Raw genomic sequence first — 25,450 nt, forward strand, 5'->3', positions numbered from 1 at the left:
ATCCCTTTGTAAAGGTATACCTGTAATTAACATCTTTTCCATTGAACGGGTGTTGATTGTACAGTAAGCAGCTTCAGTGACGCTGATGTTTACACTGCCTGTAGATGTTGCATCTCTGACAGATTTTCAGCCTCCGTGAGCTTGAATAAACTGCAACACATCCAAATTTCAACAGACACAGACAACAGATCTTCTAATCCCAGAATTATTGTTTTATTGGACTGCATGTTTTGAGTTATAACCGGTCATATTGGTTGATGATTTGTGCTCAAACAATTTACAATTAGGCCTTTTTTTAGATATGTGTTTTACACTATCGCTTTGACAACCACATTTTTAGACTTGTGTCAGCGAAACTATTATGAGATGGGGAAAATTAAATCTTTGTTCTCATGAAACCCTCCAATATGGGTGTCTTGGTCTTTATTGTGTTTTGCTTTTAAGATGTTGGTCACATACTTCAAATGTGAAAAAACTGTTGCAGTACTATGAGTAGTATTTTAAAAACCACAACTTAATCTGCTGTTAAATTGCTTGGGGGAGCATTACATTAAGTTATTCAGGAATAAAAAATGATTGAAAGGCTGTCACATTAAAGAGAGTAAAGCAGGTTTTGTTTCTTAAAACTGTCTATTGATACGTCTTTATGTATTAGCCCCACAGTTTTGAGTTTTTTCCCCCACTTTTTATTGTCAGATTTAAAAGTATGGTCTAAACTCATGTTGGTTGGTGCATTGAATTGGTTCACAGTAATTGACCTATGCAGAAATGTTAAATCAGTCTGACAACTCAGCTGTTATTATATTATATTATATTATATTATATTATATTATATTATATTATATTATATTATATTATATTATATTATATTATATTATATTATATTATATTATATTATATTATATTATATTATATTATATTATATTATATTATATTATATTATATCATATCATATCATATCATATCACATGTATTAATATAGGCATATTTACTAAATAACACATTTGTTATTCACCAACTGCTTATGGTTTTGTTGCACATCGGCACTATTTTTTTTCCCTCGGAGAAAAATACAACTACGCGTGGCTACGTGCATGCGCCGCACGCAGTTAATATCCTTCCGCACCAACAAAATTTTCATTTCGTTTGAAAATTATGATATATTGAAATAAATAGATTAAAAAATAATATACTATCAGTAATAAAAACTATCGCACCAATTACATTTTTTCTCAGTTTCTCGAACAATAATTTGGTGCCTGTGGCAAGGCGGAAATGCCCTACTTTTCGCGGTACTACCTCTTCCGGTCCTCTTTCTAGCTTCCCGTGCAACATGGTGAGTTCGCTACCACCTTAGTCGTTCGGCAAAAAAAGATATAAACCGATATATTTGCCGAGAAACGACTCTACTTTGAACATTTGCAGTTAATAACATCACAATGACCCACCCCGTTGTGTTATATTGTGGTGTAAAGCACATTAAAACGTTTGAAAATGTGTCCGGGCCTAAATACTCGATGTTAGCGAGCTAACATGGCCGTGCATGTGTTCTGGGTGCGAGCGGATAATGCGAAATCTAACGAGACGAATTTGAGTGACGTATGAAAATAGAACTCTCTAAGGTTTTAAAACTCATTGCGTTCTTTCTCTTACATTTCAGTGCAAAGTTTCCTTTCGAGCAGGTTGTTTTTTGTCTGTGGAGTTTTAGAGCGCGGTTGCCGTCGTGACTCTAAATCATGTTGCTGTCGCAGCAGCAGATGTGGGTGTACTCTTGTAGATGGTGAATATGTACAATGAAACTGTTAAATGTATTTTGAGTGAACTGTGCTGGGTAGTGAATAACCATAGGTGGACCTCGAACGAAATGTAATTATATATATATTATAGAAGTGTTTATATATACATATATAAATATATGTATATTATGCATTTCAGACCAAGAAGAGAAGGAATAACGGTCGTGCCAAGAAGGGCCGTGGGCATGTGCAGCCCATCCGCTGCACCAACTGTGCCCGCTGCGTTCCCAAGGACAAGGCCATCAAGAAATTTGTCATCAGGAACATTGTGGAGGCTGCAGCCGTGAGAGACATCTCGGAAGCCAGTGTGTTTGATTGTAAGTGCATTTGCTTATCTCTCAAGAATGGCACAAGATGTTCCTCTGCTCATGTGGTTTTTCCCACCCCATTTGTCTTCTGTGTAGCTTATGTTCTGCCCAAGCTCTATGTGAAGCTGCACTACTGTGTCAGCTGCGCCATCCACAGTAAAGTGGTGAGGAACCGCTCCTGTGAGGCCAGGAAAGATCGTACACCGCCCCCCAGGTTCAGGCCCAATGTGAGGAACCGCTACAAAAAAATGTTTTTTATACTTTGCGAACACCAAATCTAACTTTTGTTTTTGTTTTAGGCTGGTCCACCAAGAGCTCCTGCAAAGCCCATGTAAATGATATGCTTTACACCTGAGGAATAAATGTCTTCACAAAATCTTCCAAGTTGTTGATTGAATCTGTTGCGTCATTTACTCTTAAGACAAGAAAGAGAATAGGTGTTGACTTTTTATTTGGAGTAAATCCTTACAGTACAAAATTTACAGTAGTTAAGATCAAAGTAGTGTAATGCATAACTGTGATACATTTAAGAGTTTGCAGTAACTTAAAGCAATCTCAGTATATTTACAGGAGGAGAGAGGTTTACAAAAACAGCTTTTTAAAAAAAATTCATTAAACGTGTAGTTGTAGGCTGAGCGTTGGTAGCACGTGCATCATAGGCTGAAGAATTAAGTCTAGAGTTGTACAATTACACCACCTACACTGAATGCAAAAGATGCCCTTGATATCGCTTGGAGTGTTTTGTTATAATGAGTGCTTTTTTTATATGTAAATTTTATTTTGACATTTAAAGTGAGGAAAAGTTTCGCATCTGCGGGGAGTTTTCTTTGGCTCTTAGCGGCAGCATTATATCCTATGGGCCTCTGATCGTAAAAAGTGTAAAGTGGTTCTAGCAAGGGGAAAGCTGGTGGTGAGCAAATCACAAAGCTGGACTGTTGTAGCACAGGGTGAATAGTTGCAAAACTATAAGAATGAAGGCACAATATAAAAAATACTACATACAGGAAGCAAACCAGCGGAAGTCACTCATGGGCCTCTTCCATTAGTTACATCAACGTATATATTAAGCAAGGATTTTTTTTTTTAAGGATTTGAAACATGTTTCTCAGTACAACAGTCAGATCACTTTAATATAAGGCAAGCTAACTTCAATGATGATTAGTGAACCCTTAGTTTGTCTTCCATTTGGAAATGTGCTTGACTGCTGCACTTGTGCAATCATCTATGATTAATAAAACCAACTTCAAATTGTCCACACATGACCTTTAAACATTAAGGTACATAACCATTTTCAGTTATTTAAACCAAATAAGCAAAACAGTTTTTTCTTGCCGTTAGCCAACTCTACTTACAAACGAACACCACCAAATGGTTCTTACAATAACAGCAGAATGTCGATTTGTTTTTGTTTTTTGTAACCAATGACAAAGAAATATTTTCAGCATTATTGGGTTTCTGTGAGGTCACTGTCCAAAATGGTAAGAAAATAAAAGTACATGGACATGTGAGACTGCCTACACAAATTGATAATTATTTCTGAGGTTTCAGACAGCTTTTTTTTTTTAATGTTACTTCTGTCATTTCTTGGCTTGTGCTTAATGTTTTGCAAAGTATCGCTTGACAGTTGCAAGAACAGTCAGAATCATTTTTTTTAATCTTCAAAACCATCTTAATATAACCACCAAAGACACGATTGAAAAGGCTTTCTTAAAAAAAAAATACGGTGCCATCCACATCAATCTTTTAAAATGTTGTCGTGCCTAAATTGCCATATTTTACATTTACATCGATAGAACTGGGAGAGTTTTCTCTTGTGCATATTAGATTTCGAAATCCTGCCCACATCTACGTACACAGCTTGAGATCTTTAATTCCTTGGCAACTCATGAATTTGAAGGTTCTATAACAGCTTTAGCTCGAATCAATGAATGGAGGGAAGGCACAATACAACCAGATTATAGTTACCAAGTCATCATTTCTTGACATAAGATCATAAATTCTCCCACCTCAGCGGCAGTGATGTTTTTCCTCATATTTTTTAGAGAAATGTGCAGCTCGTGCATGTATTCTATAAAAACAAGTTTAATTTACTCAAGTAAATATCAGTGCAACAGAAGCAGTTCTAGAACATAAGGATTAAAAACAACAGACACATAACACAACAAGTCAAGTCATCCAAGTAAAGGCCTTCATTGTACACTTAAGACATTCTATCTACCTCCAGAAAATTAAGGGCATCTCACATACGTACACTCACTTCCATCACCCCACCACTTGATACAAAACACAAAGTGCATTTATGATTCACAGACAACTTTTAAAACATCTCCTGAACTTAGACCTGGCTCTTTAATTTGGTCTGCACTTAAAAACTCGATAGTGAATGCTCATATGAGGTTTTTAAGGGCTATTTCTTCAAATGAGGCGGAGGTCTTCACATTTGACATTTTTGGATGAAGAATCTGTTAAAGTGCTCGAGAGTTTTCATGTCGGATTGGTCAACCACAGTATGTGCATCAGGTGGGAATCCTGAATTTGGGCGCAAGGCACACGTGTGGATGGGAAAGTGCGTGTTCAAAGACATTTTCAAAGTGCATTATGAGAAATAATGTGTTTACTTTGTGCTGTGCAGACCAAACCGAGCCAGGTCGAGCTCATTGGGACTGTTCCTCAGTCCAGGATGTGCTCTCCGCGGACGATGTGAGAAGAAAACTCGTAGCGGTCTTGGCTCCGGTGGCCGCAGATGTTACACTCAAAGGGCTGGCGAAATCCGTGGCAGCCCATGTGGATGGTAAACATGACGTGATCCAGGAACAGAACGCGGCAATGGTCGCATCGGAAGCAGCGCACCGTCCGCCCTTCGCCGTCTACCACTCGCAGAGTTTCCCTTGAGGTGGATGAGGGCGCCGTAGGTGAACTGGGCATCGGGGCGAGGCTAGAAGAAGGAGGCGCGTGGTGACCTCCGTCCTCTCTTTTCACCTCCCTATCTTTGGCGTGACCGGGGCTGTGTCCCTCCCAAATCTTGTAGTGCGGGGGAGGAGCCGCGATGTGGAGATGATGCCCGTTGTTCCTGTGAAGGGTCGCGCCAGGAGCCGAGTTATTGCACGTTTCATCCGGCATGCTTTCCGTGTCCGTAGAGTCCTGGCAACCGTTGCTAGGGGAGGTTGCTTGACTCCGACCCACGGGCAGGTCTTCGTGACCCTCCGCTGCCTCCCTTCTCCCCACATTGGCACCACCCATCCCCGCGCCGGGCCCCATGCAATCCAGCCTCAGGCCGAGAGCGCCGGGAGTGTACGCAGCGCCGTGCATCGATCTGAGTTCGGATAAACACGAAGGGTGAGTGGTGGGTAGATGGAGAGGCTGCAGGGTGTCCGCCATCCCTCCTCCTCCTCCTCCTCCACTGCCTGCATACTCTCCTCCAGGAACATGGAGGTCTTCCAAGTCTCCCGGATGTGTCTCTCCATCTTTGTCCAAAGCAGCATTTGGCTCGTAAGGTGCATTTCCACGATGTATGTGCTTCTGTCCTGTAATTATAAAAGATCATCGGATTACACTGAAATGTGGAAAATGCCATTGCCACAAAATACACAAAGGGTGTGCTCCAAAAAAAAAAAAAAATCAATACGGAAATGTATCATTGCGGGCCTAAGCTAACACTAATCAGATGTGTCGCAAGATTTGATGTATGTCAATTCTGACAATCTTTTATCTCAAAGTTTTGTTTTCATTTTTGAGGAAGTTTTCTTTACCCAAAATATATTGGCTGGAGTCAAGTACAATAATTTCTGGTCGCTTTGAATTTAGCGAAGTAACTGGAACACCGATAGCACATCCAGATTTTTGCTTTGAGTCAAATCTGTGAGCCTTGTTCGTAAAGTTTGTTTTTGTGTTAAGGCCTAAACATGAAGCGGCTATTTTCTGAAACCTCACCAAACCGAGGCCAAATGCTCACCTATAAATTTTTGTGGCATGGATCTTTTACGTTTGGTGACGCTGCTGGCGAGCCGATCAACAAATGTCATCTTGTCTGAGGAGGCATGAAGCGGGGAGTCTGGTATGTACTCCATCTCCCTAATTTCCTCTCCTACAAAACACAGAATATATAACATTTGCTCTGGTCACAAATCCTAAATAGTCCAGCTAGGTTTTCAAACCCAAATATTAAAAGTAAACAGTATGAAAAAACAGTTGGATGGGTAGATCATTTTGATGATTTCAGTTTACACCTAATGACCCAAAACCAAAATTCACCATCTCTAGAAGTCAGAATATTCAATTATTTTTTGTTTTCAAATATAGGAATTAGTTCAGAAGATTTGGTCTTCTGCAAAGTATTTTCCTTCTTCTCCTTGTTTAGTGACTTTATTCTGCATAATTTTGAAAAGGACTGCAACACCGGTTGATATATTTATTAAGGATGCACTATTACCACAAGTATACTTATACTTGAGCACTTGCCAAAACTGAGTGGTGAAACTTCGTAAAACCATTATGCCTCACAATGGTAATTAAAATGATTTGTTTTACCCAAATATTCAAAAACAAACTTTTCTTGAACAATGCACAAGTTTCACTCAAATAATATATATTTAGATGAACAATTTGACTGACATTTTGACATACAATGCATTCTTTCCGAACAGTCTTGCCACACATTTCACATAAATGTAGCCTGTCACACAAGGCATTTTAGTTATGTGGGGTCTCAGACGGAACACTAGGTGGCGCTACTCAAAAGGAATACATTGATAAAAGACAGAAAAAAAAAAAAAGTCTGATGGGTATAATAGGATGCCATGTTACCTCTGCGTGCAAACATTAAAATAAATTAAATACAATACAACACAATTTTATTTATATAGTGTATTTCAAAATAGCCTGAGTTGTAACAAAGCGCTTTCCATATGTAATATAAATTAGCAGGTAAACAAAAAAAAATAAATAAAGGGGAATTCAAGCCAAAAAAATTTCTTCATAAGAATATGTTCTATGCAGGCCCACTAGTCGCTACATGGCAGTCTGATTAAAATTGTGTTTGTGGAATGTGTTAAGCAGTAACAGATTTAGTCATCTCAGGCGACGGCCATTTTGTCACTTATGTTAACTGAAAATGACATCATTGCACAGGGCGGAGATGACAACCGATTTATGGCTCAGCTTCAGAAAACAGGTGAGCAGTGGGTTCAAACTGCTGAAATCATCACCTGGATGCTGAGCGCTATTAGGCTGCTTGGATTCCACGCTTTGTAAATAGTTGTAGCAGCGTTCCAGGTGCTCCTCCAAAGTGCTCTGTTGCTTGTAACTACGACCGCAGTAACTGCACTTATATGGCTTCCCAACAGTTGGAGAGGATACTAGAGCAGAAAGTGGAAGGAGGGCATTACTTTTGCCAACAAATACAAAAAAAACACTTATTCGGCCTAAATATTTCCTACCGGCATGAGTGCGAAGATGGCCGGTAAGGGCGTCTCTTCTTCTACAGGCATAGCTGCACAAAGGACATTTAAAGGGCTTCTCTCCCGAGTGCAGCTTGATGTGACGGAGCAGATTTCCTTTTTGAGTAAAGGAGGCACCACACTGATTACACTGGAATGGCCGTTCACCTGCACAAAAGATCTAATTGTTATCAACTAGAAAAGCATAGACGTGGATAGAGCTGAACAATTAATTAGGAAATTTTAGGAGAACGTATTGCATTTGAGGTTCCAATGTAGTTGCTTTAACCGGAGGGTAAAAAAGGGAATTTCACCAATCCAGAGTCAGTAATTAGTCAAAATGCAGGAAGAAAAAGAATTTGCATCTGTTAAAGCTCCAAATTAAGTTCTGCATACATACACAAAAATTAATGCAGCAGACTTAGCAGTTGAATAACTTTAACACAGTGTACTTAATTGGATAAATAATGTTAATTTTTGCAGCAATAGACACCATACATGCCATCAACCTTACAAACTAATCTATTCACAATCAAAAACTCGTCATACATTACATGTGTTTAAAATAACTCGACATTCACAATTATGTCAGATGTGCCCGCACAAAAAGAAAGGTATTTCACATATGAAAAATGTCTTTACCTGTGTGGCTGCGTTTGTGCACCATGAGAACATTTGGTCCAATGCAGATCATTCCACAGATGTCACACTTCAGCTTCCCACCGGGCAGTCGAATGTTGTCATGATTGACAAGCTCCCTGTAACCAGGCGCCTCCGTTCCCTGATCCACACTTGCTTCCTCTACACGTTCCACTCGCTCATCGTCATTACTCGGACCGGGGTCTTCATCACTGTACAACTCTACTTTAATGGAATTTGCTACAGGGGTGAAAAAAGAAGTCCAACTTTTTCTATTGAAAAGCAGGATAAAGTGATCAGTATTTATCACTTACCACTAAGTGAGCGATGAGGGGAGGTTTCCTTGCTGTTTGGAGTGCTTACTGTCGGACCACCAAGGCCCCCAGAAAACTCTCTTTCCATTGAAGAGTCTCCACTATTAACTAAAGATACACAAGACTTGATTAAATGTCCATTGTTACTTATGGGCTGAAATTATACACAAATAAATAGCTGACCTGACATGTAAGACTGGCCATTGCAGTCATCAACGTCCATACTAGATTTCGGCCCAATACTAAAATGACAATTATGTCCACATGAATTTGTTCCAAAAGCAAATGTGTGCGAATGATGTTACACTTGGTCCATCTACAAAACTGGAGAAAATTGCAATGAGTCAAGCCATGACACTGAAATGTTAAATTGTCTCCTACTGACTTAAGCACGGTAAAAAACATGGTGAGGGGGGCATACGTCATTAAAGAGAAATTATTCGTCCAATTGCTGCAGCAGTACTAGCAGCTACCCGTGAGCTAACTCGAACATTAACATCTCCAGATCAGCTGATCGACTCACTCACAGATCTCATGACACCACTGACAAAAAAAAAAAAAACATCGAATACTCATGTGCCATCCATTTAGACTTCAGTTCACATCATGAACATTCAGGAATTCATGTGTTTAGTGTAATTTAACAGCAAAATCACCAATCGGCCTTGGCGGCTAAAGCTAAGCTAATCTTGCTTAAAGCAAACGTGTAGCCAAGAAAGCTAAAATCAACACTACTACGTTGGTATTTGTCACGCTCGCTCAGTGAGAATCGTGGCGTAAAAGTGAAACAACTAACAGTGCAATGTGGATGGTTGGCAGGCGTGACAAAGTTCTCAAACAGACAAATGCTATATTTAGCCCGCTATACGCTAACCACAGCAGCCAATGTTTCCGAAATGGTTGCTATGGCACCCACAGCCTCGCCGAAAGCTATGCTGGGCCAGTTATGGGCTAGCAACAGGACAAGCACTCCTCGAGTCAGGTAATGACGACCGATATTTAAATGAGTCCACTCGCCGTAGACGTGTGGTATTACCTATGCCTTGCCAGGGCGACGATTGAGGTTATTCGGTTTTTGCATCTGCTATGTTTGGGTTTATGACGACGACATCCCCAGCCGGCAGCACTAACCCACGCGGCAGACTACTTCCGGTCACAATTTTGAGTGCCTCATAAATATTAATAATTATATGCACACAACCCTAATCACGCTACTGATATTTTTGCGCGTGTGAACACGCCAATAAAAATACATACAATACAATTTTAGCAGTACATTTTTTTTGCGTCTCAGGGACCGTGACAGTTATTATTACAGAATTAGGCAAACTACGGCCCGGGGGCCACATGCGGCCCGTTAAACGTTTTAATCCGGCCGCCCGAACTTGAAAAAAATTAAATGAATAAACCTTGTTAATGTTTTATTTTCTAAATCATGTGGTTTTTCAAAGACATGTATTGTTGTAATGCTTTTGTTCACTTTCATTAAAATTAAATGTATTTTTTTTTCTCCGATCAGGTTAGGTTACCAAAACACTCCATCCATCTACTCCTGGTCTGGCCCTCTGTCAAATTTTAGAACCCATTGGGACCCGCCAATCAAAATGTTTGCCCACCCTTGCTCTTAGGTACAATGCATTACATTTGCATTTAAACTTTAAGTGTTTGTTTTTAAACACACATATTAAACCACAATTATCATGTCACTTAAGTGCAGTGCATTTTAAATGAATTGTAAATATACTTTTTTTATTTTCCAGTATTTATGCGCAGTTCTGTCAAACTGTCCGTAACGTTAGAGTGGTTTAAAAATAATAGAGCATATTAAACAGTATATAATGGAAAAAGTGCAGTTTTTGATGAACAAGCTATGCAATATATGGTAATATTGATCACGTTGGACACATTGCCGAGCATTAAAATTGATCCATCGCTTACTATCTTTTCTTCCCCTCATTCTGAGCACTGTAAAATGTAAAAAAGGGGGAAACTCTCTTCAGTGCAATTATGTTTTATTGTGCCATGTTACAAATGCGGGCCAACAGCTGACAATAAACAAAAATGATTTTTGCTTCAGTCTGGGTTTTCTTTTGTGCTTTTTTTCAGCGTACTGGAAGTTAGTGTGTTGAATTGGTATTTCTACTTTTACCTGACCCTTTTTTTTTCTTTTTTTTTTGTATCAATCACTGTACCATTGTTACAGTCATGTATAATCCATTTTGACAATTGCCAGCAATGCAAATACCCTAAATGTCATCTTTCACTCTGATATTTGATTAGGTTTCCTGGAACTGCTATACTTGCATACACTCTGTCTTTACTTCGTCAAGTTTGACAAGTGTCTAAAATAAAGTTTAAATTCACCATTGTGAGTTAAATGAAGGAAAATGATGATAATGGTAATCTGTATAAAAAGTGTTTTGAGTTTGAGTTTTTTTCCAGCTGGGTCAGTGTTCACTGAACAGTCTCTACCAGTTGTGACAAAGACGTGCAGATCCCTGTACTTGTTGGTCTTTGACGGACTCTCAAAACAAACAAAAAAAAACTCCAAATCAAGTATGCAGTGGCCCATGTGTATTTTTATAGTACATGACGGTGTACATGGAAGAGTTTGAAATGGTTCACAGAACTGTCTGTGACATATGCACAGGTTCCCATGGAAAATTGGCACCTGTTGGTCTTGGACTGGTCATGGGGAATCTCAAAACAGTGACAGAGTAAACTAACATCAGAATGACCATACATAGTAAATATATGAAACTGAATTCATGCAGGGGTCAGAGATCTGTGCATTACATTCTGAAAAGAACTACTTCATAGTTTGATGTACTATTAATAAGATAAATACAAATCGAACCGGAACATACTATGCTTTTAAAATGAACCGTATGATGTAAGGGCGTAACAGCGCGTGGGTACATTTGTCACCTTTGACACTTTGTTCTAGTATTTGTTCTGTCTGGAAAGGTCGAATTGAAACCGATCCCAGCAAACTCCCGTGTCAGTGAATTGCGGGTCGCAGAGAGCGACCCCTGGTGCCGTGTTGGAGTTTTGCAGCATGTGTGACGTAGGAGCTGCTTTTTACGACGGTGTGCTTACACAATGACACTTTCCGTTACTATAGCCAGCGAGTTGTAACCGCGTTGGAGGAAAAAAAAGGGGGACCTTATTACCCTAACTGTTCATGTCGTATTAAGATTTCGATTTATCGATCGATAACGAGACTGCACTGGATTGAGAGCAAACATTTGCCCCTTCAATAAGTACAAGGCGTACTTCCTGTGGCGAAACTGCTTCGAGCTGGTGCAGGCCCAGCGGAGAGCTCCCAAAGTTTGTTGTTGTCACGTGACGTGAGCCGAATGTGGCGATAAAAGTTAGTTTAGATAGTCAAATTAGCTTCGCGTGCTACGCAGTTGAAAGGTAATTGAAGCCGTCTACGCCGCCATGCCGCAGCCGAAATACCGGAAGATTGCTGTGATCGGTTACAGATCTGTAGGTGAGTAAAGCTGCCGAGCTCGTGCTGTGCTAGCTAGGTTGCTAGCTAGCTAGCAGGCTAAAGTCCTGGCTTTGTTTTCCCTGTGTCAAGCTGACCTCAGCAACACGCGCTCTGCTTTGGTTCCATTACACTTGTGTTTTTCTCCACTCACAAAACTAAGAAGTGGACCTTCGGGTAGAGCCGCACCTATTGTTCGAACCCATGTGTGCGATAAAACTTGCCTTGCATTCCTGTTAGGCTATGTGAAGCAAAATTACTTCCTGCCCATAACGTGTGGCTCCAAGTAAATGGGTCAATTCCATGTAATTCGATGAATGTTAATTATTTCTGTCAAATTAAGCCTTTTTTTATGTTACCTTGGTATTACGCGGGTAAATGTCCCCATAGCCACGAGTGAGGTCTTATTTAAAAAAACGCAACGTTATTTATTATTTTACAGTAGTTAAGACATGGTTAACACACACTATTTATGTATGTCCAATGCCAAATGTAAGCGAACAAGGAGCTTTCTTCAACATGTATGGAGAAAAAAATCTGAAACAATGACCTTTTGCCAGAGCTCTGTTGATAGCATCATTTGACAAAGCAAATGATGGTGGCCTTCCGAAATACACTTCTTGTTTACTGGTGAAGACAAAAACGCCTAACAGCTTCATAGCAATCATGTGGGTTGCACCATTTCCATGTGTTGCCCTTCCAACCCTGCAGACAGAATATAACTAGTACTGATTAAAGAGGGTTTCAAGTTCTTTGCACGGACACAAATCTAAACACTACATTCTGATTAAAATTGTGATTGTGTAATACTAATTGAGCATAAAAAGCTACTCATTTATATCCATCTCATGTGGGTAGCCATTTTGCCACTTGCTGTCAACTGAAATGACGTCACAGTTCCCAAAAGGGCTCAGGTAATGACCAATCATGGCTCCCCTGTTTTCTGGCTTTGGCAATCTAAGCTTTTAGGCACTGTGATTTTAATTTCAGTTGACAACAAGTGGTAAAGTGGCCTCCCCCTGAGATGGATGAAAATGAGTTTATTTTAGAGCGAAATTCATATTCCAGAAACACAATATTAATCAGAATACTGTGTTTACACTCCTGGGATCACACCATCTAGCACCATCTATTTTGTTGTCTGCTATGCCGCATCCTGACAGTTCAGATCACAGAATCCTCTGGCGTTTTGTAAGAACAAAATAAGGCTCCATATTTTTGAAGTAGTCTTGATTTGATTGTAGTTGCAAAATAGTTTTCTAATATGTGTGTTAAGCACTGTTATTAAAGCACGAGTCACATGTACATTTTCCTCCTACAGGAAAGTCATCTCTCACAATACAGTTTGTGGAAGGACAGTTTGTCGACTCCTATGACCCCACAATTGAAAACAGTAAGTTTCATCGTGCAGTACAGAGCTCACATACAGTACATAGAAAAGTATCAAATTTCCTCATCGAGTGGCGAGGGTTTCCCAACCTTGGGATTTTACATTCCAAAAGTCTTAGGGATGCCACCAAGCAGAAATTTTCCAAAAACCATGGACCGTTTACTGAAATAAAAACATCGTCGTCTCTGCTAACCTGACTGAAGAATGACCCAAATTCTGATTTTGTATTTTTTTTAAACAGTGCTCAAACATAATACCGCCTTTTTAGTTTATTTTTCTTTATGAGGGGGTTCCAGTGTATGACGTACGTGGTAATTCATCGAGGCATGGCATCAGTTAATGTCGAGACCACTATATGAAGAAAGTTTTAGAAATTCTTCATAAACCTGTTAATTCCATTTTCCAGCCTTCAATAAAATGGTCAGCGTCAATTGTCAAGACTTCAATCTTCAGCTGGTTGACACAGCTGGACAAGTGAGTTGTTTATTCATCTCCATATTAATGTACAGATTTATACTGCAGCAATGTTTATATTTTTATGACCTTAATTTCTGAAACTCAATGAGGACTTGCAGACACCTGTCATGCGCCCGAGGCTAAAAAATGTCATTTTATCATCCGTAGGATGAATACTCAATTTTTCCACAGTCGCACTCAATGGACATCCATGGCTATGTCCTCGTTTATTCTGTGACATCCATGAAGAGGTATGAAGTTGCATAATTGTGATATTTTAACATATCAATTAAAAAAAATGGCATGTTTTTAACATTTGTGTTCATTTCTCATCTCAAATTAAGAATGGCGGCGTGATATATTAAATTCAATCTTTTTAAATTCCGATGTGACAAATGAGCTGTTTATATTGTTTTACCAGTTTTGAGGTTGTTCAGGTTCTACACGACAAGCTGCTAGATATGGTTGGAAAGATTCAGTAAGTTATCTTAAATTTGTTAAAGGTGAATACTACAAAAATTGCCCCCCCACCCCCCCATAATTTTTTCTTTAACTTTGAATGTTTTCTTTTTAGAGTTCCAACCGTTCTTGTTGGGAACAAAAAAGATCTCCACATGGAAAGGTACGCATTTCACACGAACATTTCTGCTTGTTCTAAAAAGGTTCCAGCGGACTGAGTATGTCTGTGTAAGAATCAAGATTTATGCAAGTCAAGTCCTGTCGCCGGACTTAATATTATTACATTTGGATGAATTTCTGTAACTTTGCCTGTCTATCTTTTGTGGTGTTACAGTATCATTCTCTAATCTTCAGAGAAGGAAATATATCTTCACCGGAAATGTACAGCTCAAACACAGCCCATCAAATAGTTCAGAGCAGCTTTGCAAAGCGAGCTAGTGGCCATGTCCAAAGGAGAAAAACCCTAGGAAGATAGTTTTGTGAGAACAGATAATGCTGTGCTTTAAAACAACTAAATGGAAGAAAAGGGGGGAAATAGTTGTTAATGTTGTATCAGAAATATTTTTTCTTATTGTCACTCGCCGATCAAAACGACAAAATCGTAAACTTTGGCATCCTGGTTCTGATGGTCCAATATGACAAACAGAATTTTGTGAGTCGTTTTCTTCCTTTGACCGTTCAGAAATGTGTCGTAAGGAAAAAACAAAGTTTTCACAAAGCTCGCAGTTTCAACAAAACTTCAGTCGGCATAATTTATAGTTAAATGACTCATTAAGCGACTTGATTTGGACTTGACTCACCAGAAGTAAGCCATAAAATCCCTCTAAAATTAAATGCATGTCTTGTTTGTCCACTGGGGAAAATGGATTAAATAGTCACCACATACCACAAATCTTTTTTCTGACTACACGTTTGAGCTGGGAAAATATATCCGCTTAAAGTCTGGTGGACTACATCCGATCGGGTTGTTGTCGGGCTTTCAACTGTTAGTCAAAACCGCGCATGAGCTTTCACATGGTGAACATTTTTTTTGGGGGGGGTCAACTAGGAAATTGATAGCAGTCGCCAGGCCTTACCAATACAGAATCTAATCTAATGTCGCTTCACCTGTTTACTGAAGCTGAGTCATGATTGGTCGTTGGACGAGCCCTGAAAAATTGTGATGTCATTTTCAATCAACAGAAATGGCAAAATGGCCGCCCCTTGAGATGGCGAAAAACGAGTGCATTTTGCTACTTATCTCGTATTCAACAAACACAATATTAATCAGAAAGCTGTGTTTCGACTCGAGGGCCTGCATAGAAAATGTTGTAAAAACATTTTTAAATATGTCCTTGATGGAATTCTGGAGCTCACCCGTGTACCGTTGTAATTTCTTAACCAGTGTTTTCAATGTTGTTTCTCAGAGTGATCAAGCCAGAGGAGGGAAAGAAGCTTGCTGATTCCTGGGGTGCTGCTTTCATGGAGTCCTCAGCCAAGGAGAATGAGGTACAACCCCCGCATCTTTTTTTTTTTTTTTTTTGCACATCTCGACTGGCGCTTTCCACATACTTTGACTCCGCTTGCGTTCTCCTGCTTTGCAGACCGCCGTGGAGGTTTTCAAGCGAATCATATTGGAGATGGAGAAAGCCGACGGGAATGCCCCGCCGGAGGAGAAGAAGTGCGCCATGATGTAAGAGTGTATTGAGGACATGGTAAGAGTCACTTGCTGAAGACAGGAGAGGTTACGCCTCCACCAGCATACCGACGACGACCTCACCAACAACAAGACCGGGCAGTGGCGCCATCTTCAATTCACATGAAAACTATTCCACCAAAAGAAGCTCAGGCAGGGAAGCACCTTCATTGGACATTTGCTTTAAAGAGTTATATTCTTGACTGGATATAATTTTAGCCCAGAAAACACAGATCCTCATCAACTGCATCCAAAATTCCCTTGATCGCGTCCTGTTAATTATTCGTGAAGGCCTGATGTTGAGACAACATTTGGTTTGTGTAATATTTGAGTGGTTGGTATATAGTGGTGGCGGCGACGGCTTGCCAGTTGTGGAGCCCCCAGTTCACATTGCTGTAAATGTGGTGGTTGATTATGTCACAGTGGTGGACTGCCTTGGATGCTCCATTTCGAGCTTTCACAAAACACTCTTTCCAATGTAATGTTTATCAGTTTAATGTCAAGCTATTTATACATATAGCCACTCACCCTGTGAGCTTTTCTGCTGAGCAGATTTGTCCGCTGCCCTCATTTCTACAGTTTTAACTTTTCTATCACCAGTAACACTGCTGTTATGGAACCCTCAGATCTAAATCCACCCGATTTAGAATAGGTTGGGAAATAATTTCGATTTTTGCCATGTATGGCTTTTAGTCAATTATAGAACATGTTTTGCTGTTGTTTTTTTTTTTTTTTTTTTTTTGGAGTGATGCAGGATTTTGTGCTCCCCATCAGTTTAGAGCAGTGCATAGCAGTAATTTATCCCAAGTCCTCTTGACGTTTTTGTAAAATACAATGAAATGAATGTGGTGAGATGCCATTTGTTGTTTATGAACTTGACTTGGTTTCAAGGTTAACGAAGCATTGGTTTCATGCACGTGATTTAATCTAAACTCTGGATTTAACAATCACTGTCAAAACACTTGAGATGCAATGTTTGCATTTAGTTTTTCTTGGCTCTTGTTGCCTTAAAATACACGTCTGTGGGCTATAATCACATTACATATTCGTTTTCCTCATATAGTTTGTAATATCTTTTTTGTTTTCTTTTTCTTTTCTTTTTTAATATACCGTATATATAAAGTGCTTTTCCGAGTAAGTACCGGTAGTTCCGCGATGGACAGAGGCTGGTCATGCTGTGCCTTGTGCCTTACGCATCTTCGAAACACCCACATCTGGTTCCCTTCATGACCAAAGGTGCTTTTACAGGGTTTCTTCTTCCGTCTGTCAACTTGATCTCTTGGGTGTTGATAGTAGTGGTGATGGTGTGCACAACATGGACGCCAATATGACGAAGACAGCGTTCATGCAAAATTCTTGCTGTAAACAGTTTGTATATAAAATCTGTTACTCATTTGATGTGGTAGTGCGTTTTTGGCTCTCATTTTTATTTAGGTGGATACATACATTTTTCAAACAAACATTTATTTCCATGATACGCATGTTCTGTTGTTTACAAGTTATAATGAAAAACAATTACCATTTAGAAAAAAATCATGGAAACTCAACTGTACATAGCCACTCTGTAATACAATGACCCTCCGAGGTGGCCTTAAAAAAAGCCATTTTTATGCATGTGTGTTTTGAAAATCTATCGTGATAATGGCCCGTGCATGAGGGCATCGCAATTATGTGAAATAAGTTTCTGTGTGTGTGTGTGTGTGTGTAAATATCTATGCCAAATTGCCTTGAAGTTCCACTGTAGTTATTACATATTTTAAGTAAATGTTCGTCAGCCAAAATACACTTAATAAAAATGTGAGGAGAAGCGGTTCGGATAATGGATGGATGTGAAGTTTTACTTTCTTGACGAGGGGTTAAATGGTAATGTACCGTAAAGTGTCGTGTTATTACCTTTGGGTCATTCACTTTCGACGATATATTTTCACTGCGCTGGCTGTTCTAGTTTTACGGTAATGAACTGTCAGCCATTCAGGATGCTCGGGGTCGACTCGTAACTGATGCGCCGGATTTGCGAGAACTTGTCTGTTTGTCACACGATCCGGCCGGCTGAGGAGGAGACGTGACACCGCGAATGGAATATGGAGTGTGTAAGTCCTCTGGCAGACTTTTGGCTGTTCCATCTTAACTATTTAACACTTTGTCCGACCTTATCTGACATATGCTAACCGTAGCAACGATGCTAACTAACTATTTGGAATACATTGCGAAGTAGCTGGCTCACTATGTGCGGCATTATTGACCCATCTCTTGCATCAAGATATTTAGATTAATATTAATGAGTGACCCAAATGTCTTTTTAGTTTTGTTGGACAAAAGAATTCTCTCATTGTCGGAGTGATGTCAACAGGCTTTGACTGGTCAATGCTAACGTCATTAGCTTGTAGTTCCAAGCACAACTAGTGTCATTTCCCTAGTCGCTCAACAATAGTCTTTTTAAAGTGATGTATCTGTTAAGACACGACAATGTTAATTTAATCGGCCTCGGTGCATTTTATTTTAATACTGCACCTCAAAGTGTACTAAACCAGGGTTTCCCAATCTTTATTGAGCCAAGGTACATGTTTGCCTTAGAAAACTATATCCAAATCTACTGTAAATAAAGGTGATCTTGTCTCATTTTACTCACTAATTACCTCGTGTGAAATTTAGAACTAAATATAGATTAGGAAACATATTGATACACAGGTTATTTATTCGAAATATTAAACCATGTCTGAGCGGACAAGATGACGAGACTCAAGCCGAGTCCGTAAACAAAAACAGTGCAGCTCAGTTTGTAGCAAGTAGAAAACTTTGCACAGCCTCTCCTGGGCTTCAGATGGATCCGGAGCTAAACCACGTGGCATAGTTTGTGTATTTAATGCTTAATAATTCACACTGTTCAAATTGTTACAAATGCACATTTTGATGTGGTTTTTTTTTTCATAAAAAGAGTGAAGACTGAATCGTTTGATTCACTTTCCCCCAAAAGATTTACAATGTAGCTGCATTTAAAATTTCATTAAATCTGCTCTTGTTCAAACACGACAAGAAGTTTCTTTTTTTATAATGATCTGATCAGTGAACCTAAAACCAACAGTTTTTTTTTTTGCATACCGTTACAACTGTTTTGTGGCCTACAATAGAAACATTAGCTATATAAAGCAGCATGCTTTATATAAGTAAAAACAAGGATTATACTGTCTTAACTGTCATTGTAATCGATACAACTAAACGGAAGGACTTCAAAGGAGAAGTTTGGGTATACACGAATTAGAGCTCTTTTTGGGAAACTGGAGAAGAATTTCCAACGAATGAGTGTCAATACAGCATGCGCGCAATATGTAACTCATTGACAGTTAATAGACAGGCTATACAGTTCTTGGGAATGGAGGTCACTTAGGGTTACAGGTCTAAATAAAGATCTGGATAAAAAGTGACACTTTGAAGTGATCTCTTTATTAAGCCTGCTTATAATTAGTCTGCCGTTTAAAACGTACCTTGACCAGTTTGTCGATTTCAGATTCCGGCGACACTTGAAGATCTTGAAAGCAAAAAGGATCCACTCAATGAGGGTAGGAGACTCAATTACATAATGATGACATTTAAAACTCTTCTCACTGCTTTCTCACTCTTCACATCAGACCCTGAGCACAATGTGTACACCAGGTTCATGAAGTCTCATCGCTGTTATGATCTCGTCCCCACCAGCTCCAAATTGGTTGTCTTTGACACATCCCTCCAGGTCAGAAATAATCTTTTATTTAAATTATTTTTTTTTTTATCACAAATACGTGTGAGGTGAGCAGTGGCTCATTTGCATGAGACAGGACCGCCCCCTCAAAAGGGGTTCATTTCATCCATTATAAAAATAGATGCAAATCATGCTGTGATTTCTGATCTTTTCAGTATTTTGACAAAAGCATGTCATAAACTAAAGAAGAACTTTGTGGGGGAAAAAAAAACACATGATGTCAAATTTAATTTCACAGGTCAAGAAGGCGTTTTTTGCTCTTGTTTCCAATGGAGTGAGAGCAGCGCCCCTGTGGGACAGTAACAAACAGTGCTTTGTCGGTAAGATTTCAGATAGAACTATATGACATATTTTTAGTTTGTTTAAAACAAAAAAAGGCCTGATCTTGTCTCCAGGCATGCTTACCATCACAGACTTCATTAACATCCTGCATCGCTACTATAAATCTCCTCTGGTAGGATTGTAGATTCACAGCTGTTCTGTTTTAGTAGTTTAGTAGTTGTTTAAACACAAAATTCTTTTTTCAGGTTCAGATTTACGAGTTGGAAGAGCACAAAATAGAAACATGGAGAGGTGTGAGTTTTTACTAACTTCTTAAAGTATTTTTCCTATAATTGTTTCTATTTTCAATAAGTTAATTGTCTTTTTTTTTTTTTTTTACGCTTGTATTTTTACAGAGCTTTATCTTCAAGACTCTTTCAAGCCTTTGGTTAGCATCTCACCCAATGCCAGGTTTGTTTTTAAACTTTGTTTGATGGAATCTAGCCTCTTTAAGACCCTGGAAACAATTTGTTTCTAAAAACATTATACGTGTTTGAAGATGCAAAAACTGAGAACTATGTAGTCCTCAATTGAGGAGATATAGCGCAAAATTAATTTCAACTTTTCAGTTTCCCGAATGTTTTTGGGCATGGACCCTGTATCGGTCTCTCATGGTGAAGGAGGAGCTGCGCTGAAAGGCGATGATCGACCTACGTTCGCCAGCTCCGGGTCATGACTGAAAGAACAAGCGGCTGAAATGACTTTCCTCTGCAGTGTCTCTCCCTTAGAGATAGGGCGAGAAGCTCGGTCATCCGGGAGGGACTCAGTCAAGCTGCTGCTCCTCCACGTTGAGAGGAGCCAGATGAGCTGTGGTTCGGGCATCTGATTCGGACGCCTCCCCTGGTGAGGTGTTCTGGGCATGTCCGACTGACAGGAGACCTCAAGGATGACCCAGGAGACAGAGTAGCATGGATTTTTTTTTGTTAGTAGTTGGAAGTATGGCGGAGAGTTGACACCTGAGTAGGACGTGGTTCCAGCGCATTCCGCGGACACGCCCACAGCTTTCTGGAGTCGAGACAAGAGCTTGACTTTTCTTGAATTTGTGCCAAATTTGGAAGACTTAATTTGACACTTTACAGAGACTTAAGCTATTTTAATTGTTAGTTTCAAACTACCTCCTCTGTTGTGTTGCAGCTTGTATGACGCCGTATCTTCGCTGCTCAAGAACAAGATCCACAGACTGCCAGTAATCGACCCCCTGACGGGGAACACGCTCTACATCCTCACACACAAGCGCATTCTCAAGTTCTTGAAGCTCTTCGTACGTCCCTCTCGTTCTCACATCTGCCGTACTAAATTCCAGAACCTCCAATGTCAAACACTCCAAAGTTGTAACAAACTGACATTCTGTGGTGATCTGATTCAAAAGCCAAGCAAAACCTGCCGCTTCGTAGTATGAGTTTGAACTTGGAAGTCAATCAGCGGCTCATTTTCGACTTTGAAGGTTCCGCTTTGAAATGATCTCGTATTTCCTGTTCAAATCCGTTAGTGATTCACCAGTATCTCTTGTGCGATTGTACCTACGTGCGAATGACAATCTGTTTTTTGTTTTCAGATATCGGAGATGCCAAAACCGACGTTCCTGGGTCAAACGTTGGAGGAGCTGAACATTGGGACGTTCCAGAACATAGCCGTGGTGCGCACAGATACACCTCTGTACACGGCGCTGGGTATTTTTGTAGAGCAGCGAGTGTCTGCGCTCCCCGTGGTGGACGACAAAGGTTGGTTGCTTGATAAAACATTGTTGAACGTCAAAGGGTCTGCACTGCCAAGCTGGACTTCGTCACTTAGCAACTGAACTTGGCTCTCATGAAAATGGTAGCTTATATTATAAATCATGAAAAGGCTAAATATGTCCGGTTCCATTCCTGAACATTACACACACTAATAATCAAAGTTTTGTAAGAGGTTTTTTAAGTACATTTGTTAAGAACTGTTCAGTTAAATTTAACTTTAAATTATAATGCAGTCACATTTAATATCGGCTTAATATTAATATTGCCTTTTTTCAATTATTTTTTATTCCTGGAGGTTTCTCCCTTAAGGAGGTAAAATGCATGTTCAATTGGGTTAAAGTCTAGCGATTGACTTGGCTAGTTTAAGACCTTCCACTTTTCACCCCGATGAAGTCCTTCGTTGTGCTGGCGATGTGTTTTAGGTTATTATCTTGCAAGATGAATCGTTTCCATTAGTTCTGATGCATTTTTCTGTGAATTGCCAGACGAAATGGTTTTGTAGACTGGACAGAATTCATTATGTCGCTCCCATCATGAGTTACTGCATCACTGAGCCCGTTCCCGAAGCAGCCGTGCAAGCCCAAGCCGTGACATTACCTCACATGAGCTTGTGTTTTTTGGATCATAAGAGGATCCGTTTCTCCGTACTTTGGCCTTTCCAGCTCTTTGAGGTTCTTGGTCTCAGGAAAGGTGGATACGCCATTAGAGAAGCGAAATAATCGATTTCTGAAATTACCATTAATAGGCGGACTCGTACATACCTATCGTCATTGTTAAGCTCGAGTGTTTTGTTTTGTGGTCAACATGTATTTCTTAAACTTGTGTGACGGTTAATGTTAAAAAAAAAAAAAATCTCTCACTTTACGTCACTGTCAAGACTTGAGGTGTTGTTTTTTTTTTTGTCTTCGTATAACCAATGGTGGACCTTATTGTTCGCTATTATGACATGACATGATACTAAATTTTACTTGAAATCTTGCCTGCTCACTTGGTAAATGTTTTGTGATAGTGTTGTTTGACTTGTTTTTGTTCTTATGGGGGAAAAATAGTCTAGAATGTGGTTCCACTGCATTTACAAACTGCGATGATTTTTTGGGGGGGTTTTGATGGTTGTTTTTTTTTTTTCAAATATATATTTTTTTTCTTTTCTTCGCTTCTTATTTTCACTTAGTCATCTTTTGTCAACACTTCCTGGCATCTACACAGCTAGCTTGACATTACACATCATCACCTTCTTCTAATAATAATGTCCTTATCTCGCTTCGCCAGCGTGTATAAGTTGAGTACACCTTCTGTGTTCTTGTTTACTGACCTGGTCTCTCTTCTGCAGGTCGAGTGGTGGACATTTACTCCAAATTTGATGTCATTGTAAGTTTACAGTAGTCCATGTTTCATACTTTTTTTTTTTTTTTTCAAAATTAGAAGTAACTGAGTAGACAGTTGTCTTTTATCATGTAGCTGAATATTGATGACTTACTCTTATGTCAGTTTGCAGGCGCTATTTTTGCTGTAGGTTAAGACTGACCTCTGACACAAATAGTTAAAACTCATGAATAATTGACAACTCCCAAAAGTTTTAATATTTGATGTGCAATTTTTTTTTCTATATTTTGTATCCATTTTATTGTTCTACCACTTCAATGCACTTATTCAATATCTTTGAGAATTGAGTCTATTGAACTTTAAAATGATGTATTTTGCGCTACATATGTCAGCTACATATCTCTAACATAATCACGATTACAGTACCATTTAAAAAAAAAAAAAAGGAAAACAATATTATTGTGTTTGTGACGCGTCATAAACACATTCATAATCAATTTACTTAATATCGCCAGCCAACTTTGCTGATGCCCACGACACTCACCAGGCAAAGTCCCAACTTTTCAAGCCATACACACTTAAAGTTACAGAGATAATTCAGCAGCCCGAGATCATTACAACCCCACATGGACAAAAACAATAGCTGCGTCTCTCATGCCCATCGTATTGTTTAAACAATCCAAAAAATGCATTTTTATCAGTGACTTGCTATAGCGCTAACTCACACAATACTTGCGCCGATCTATAGGTCCATTCAGCTCAATGCCAGTTTCATAACAGCGTACAACAATTCCGAGTATTCACCCAATGTTAATCTGTCCTAAATGAATCAGAATTGACGTCTACTTTTGTACAGCACAGACGCTAAATGCTCCTAATACTAATTATAAAACATTGTTGAAATTCCATCATTCATAGAAGCAGCGGAGGGATTAGGCATCTGTTAATGTTGTGGAAAGAACCTTTTAGCATATTAGTTGCGGTTGGTGAATATGAGGAATTCCACCGCATACGTTTGTCTTCCATCATGCTCTTTATTGCTATAAGACGTGACTGACAACTAATGATGATGGAATTGTCCCTCCTTCAGAACCTGGCAGCAGAGAAGACTTACAACAACCTTGACTTGACCGTGACCAAAGCCTTGCAGCACCGCTCTCAGTACTTCGAAGGGGTGCTGACCTGCAATCGCCACGAAACGCTGGAGGCCATCATCAACAGACTGGTGGAGGCCGAGGTGAGGTCAGCGGAGGATTTCCGCGATAGCCAGATATTTTATAAAAACAAATGCGATCTCGCAGCAACATTATCTTCAAATTACTGTAATTTTGTCACTCAAAATGGCGTTTATGTTTGTGTCAACCAGGTGCACAGGTTGGTGGTTGTAGACGAGCGGGATGTGGTGAAGGGTATCGTCTCCCTCTCGGATATCCTCCAGGCACTCGTGCTCACTGATAGAGATGAGGGTAAGCTAAGTGTTTCACCGCACTGTAACTCGTAAGTAATGGTTTTGATTTTTCTGCCCTTAGGCACCGCGTGAGGCAAACCGTGTCATCTCAAGAGGTGCGGCCAGAGCAAAGGGAGAAAGAAATGATGTGAGGCAATGCGGGGGAGAGGTTGAAAGATGTCGGCAGCAAAATGAACAGCCGTCATCCGTCTTTCCTATTCACGTTTCTTCATCCGTGCTAAAATACTTTAAAATTCGCCAAGTTTTATGAAGCGAGCAATACGATAGTGTGGTAGCACAGCGAGCGGTGTCATTCCTGTCGACCGAGCCAAATTTTACATCAAGGGAGCAAAGATGCAATAACAGCATCAGAATGCTCATTTTAATATGAAATAGTAAGATACCAATTGATTAATTTTAATCTGTAAGATTTCCTCTAATTTTTGGTGAGGCCATCAACCAATGCAAAGACATTAAACTACCACGTTGTTTGTTGATGTGCTAGTTATACGCTTAGATATTTTTCAGTCACTTTATGTTGCATCTGTGTCATCACCCGAAAATTGAGGTTTTATGTAGTAGGTGTGAATTGAACTGGCAGGTTTGGTTGTGATGTTTCGTAGCAAATGAAAAACCTTCCAGTCTACCATCTTAACTACTCCCTAAAGGTAATTTTAACAATTAGGACCCCTTTTGGTGGTGGCATCTGTTTTTTAAAGATTTTACATCTAGATTTCAAGACCACATCTCTTACCAGTTTTGTTACACATACTATATCAAAAGGGATTTGTATTACTCTTCACAGTGCTGTGAAATGGCTCTTTTTGAAAAGGGTCCAACATTTAAATAGAAATGGTCAAACATATCCATTATTTCTTTGATATTTGTCATTTGAAACAAAAACCATTTCTATCTTTTTCTG

General features: G+C 39.5%; 4 protein-coding genes across 6 annotated transcripts; 3 read left to right on the forward strand and 1 right to left on the reverse strand.

The window, feature by feature from the left end:
- Nucleotides 1–85: 85 nt before the first annotated feature.
- LOC148327337 (small ribosomal subunit protein eS26) lies at nucleotides 86–2,484 on the forward strand. The gene is made up of 5 exons (XM_088308896.1): nucleotides 86–135; nucleotides 1,237–1,336; nucleotides 1,936–2,113; nucleotides 2,201–2,331; nucleotides 2,404–2,484. The coding sequence occupies exons 1-5, from the start codon at nucleotides 86–88 to the stop codon at nucleotides 2,437–2,439; spliced, it is 495 nt and encodes a 164-aa protein (XP_088165022.1). The 3' UTR covers nucleotides 2,440–2,484.
- Nucleotides 2,485–2,546: 62 nt separating this feature from the next.
- LOC148327338 (zinc finger protein Eos-like) lies at nucleotides 2,547–9,645 on the reverse strand. 3 transcript variants are annotated; one of them, XM_088308903.1, is made up of 8 exons: nucleotides 9,529–9,645; nucleotides 8,676–8,816; nucleotides 8,493–8,600; nucleotides 8,182–8,418; nucleotides 7,540–7,707; nucleotides 7,309–7,458; nucleotides 6,057–6,188; nucleotides 2,547–5,628 (listed from the first exon to the last, which is right to left on the reverse strand). In XM_088308903.1, the coding sequence occupies exons 2-8, from the start codon at nucleotides 8,713–8,715 to the stop codon at nucleotides 4,775–4,777; spliced, it is 1,689 nt and encodes a 562-aa protein (XP_088165029.1). In that variant the 5' UTR covers nucleotides 8,716–8,816; nucleotides 9,529–9,645; the 3' UTR covers nucleotides 2,547–4,774. The 3 variants fall into 3 exon arrangements, with proteins under 3 accessions (XP_088165029.1, XP_088165030.1, XP_088165031.1); XM_088308904.1 differs by having other exon boundaries at nucleotides 8,676–8,734; nucleotides 9,529–9,631; XM_088308905.1 differs by lacking the exon at nucleotides 6,057–6,188.
- Nucleotides 9,646–11,558: 1,913 nt separating this feature from the next.
- On the forward strand, nucleotides 11,559–17,363 carry rhebl1 (Ras homolog, mTORC1 binding like 1). The gene is made up of 8 exons (XM_088308906.1): nucleotides 11,559–11,988; nucleotides 13,307–13,378; nucleotides 13,782–13,849; nucleotides 14,000–14,082; nucleotides 14,253–14,309; nucleotides 14,406–14,453; nucleotides 15,697–15,778; nucleotides 15,874–17,363. The coding sequence occupies exons 1-8, from the start codon at nucleotides 11,937–11,939 to the stop codon at nucleotides 15,964–15,966; spliced, it is 555 nt and encodes a 184-aa protein (XP_088165032.1). The 5' UTR covers nucleotides 11,559–11,936; the 3' UTR covers nucleotides 15,967–17,363.
- Nucleotides 17,364–17,910: 547 nt separating this feature from the next.
- LOC148327340 (5'-AMP-activated protein kinase subunit gamma-1-like) lies at nucleotides 17,911–25,182 on the forward strand. The gene is made up of 13 exons (XM_088310041.1): nucleotides 17,911–18,055; nucleotides 19,471–19,522; nucleotides 19,592–19,692; nucleotides 19,940–20,021; nucleotides 20,097–20,155; nucleotides 20,229–20,274; nucleotides 20,379–20,433; nucleotides 21,157–21,283; nucleotides 21,578–21,743; nucleotides 23,089–23,126; nucleotides 24,172–24,318; nucleotides 24,448–24,547; nucleotides 24,611–25,182. Exons 1-13 carry the CDS (start codon nucleotides 18,047–18,049, stop codon nucleotides 24,619–24,621), a joined length of 993 nt encoding a protein of 330 aa, XP_088166167.1. The 5' UTR covers nucleotides 17,911–18,046; the 3' UTR covers nucleotides 24,622–25,182.
- The last annotated feature ends 268 nt before the right edge of the window (nucleotides 25,183–25,450 follow it).

This window comes from Idiotropiscis lumnitzeri, chromosome 11 (genome assembly GCF_059441095.1).
Source record: "Idiotropiscis lumnitzeri isolate Australia: NSW breed Sydney's pygmy pipehorse chromosome 11, RoL_Ilum_1.0, whole genome shotgun sequence".
In the NCBI taxonomy this organism is placed as follows: Eukaryota; Metazoa; Chordata; class Actinopteri; order Syngnathiformes; family Syngnathidae; genus Idiotropiscis; species Idiotropiscis lumnitzeri.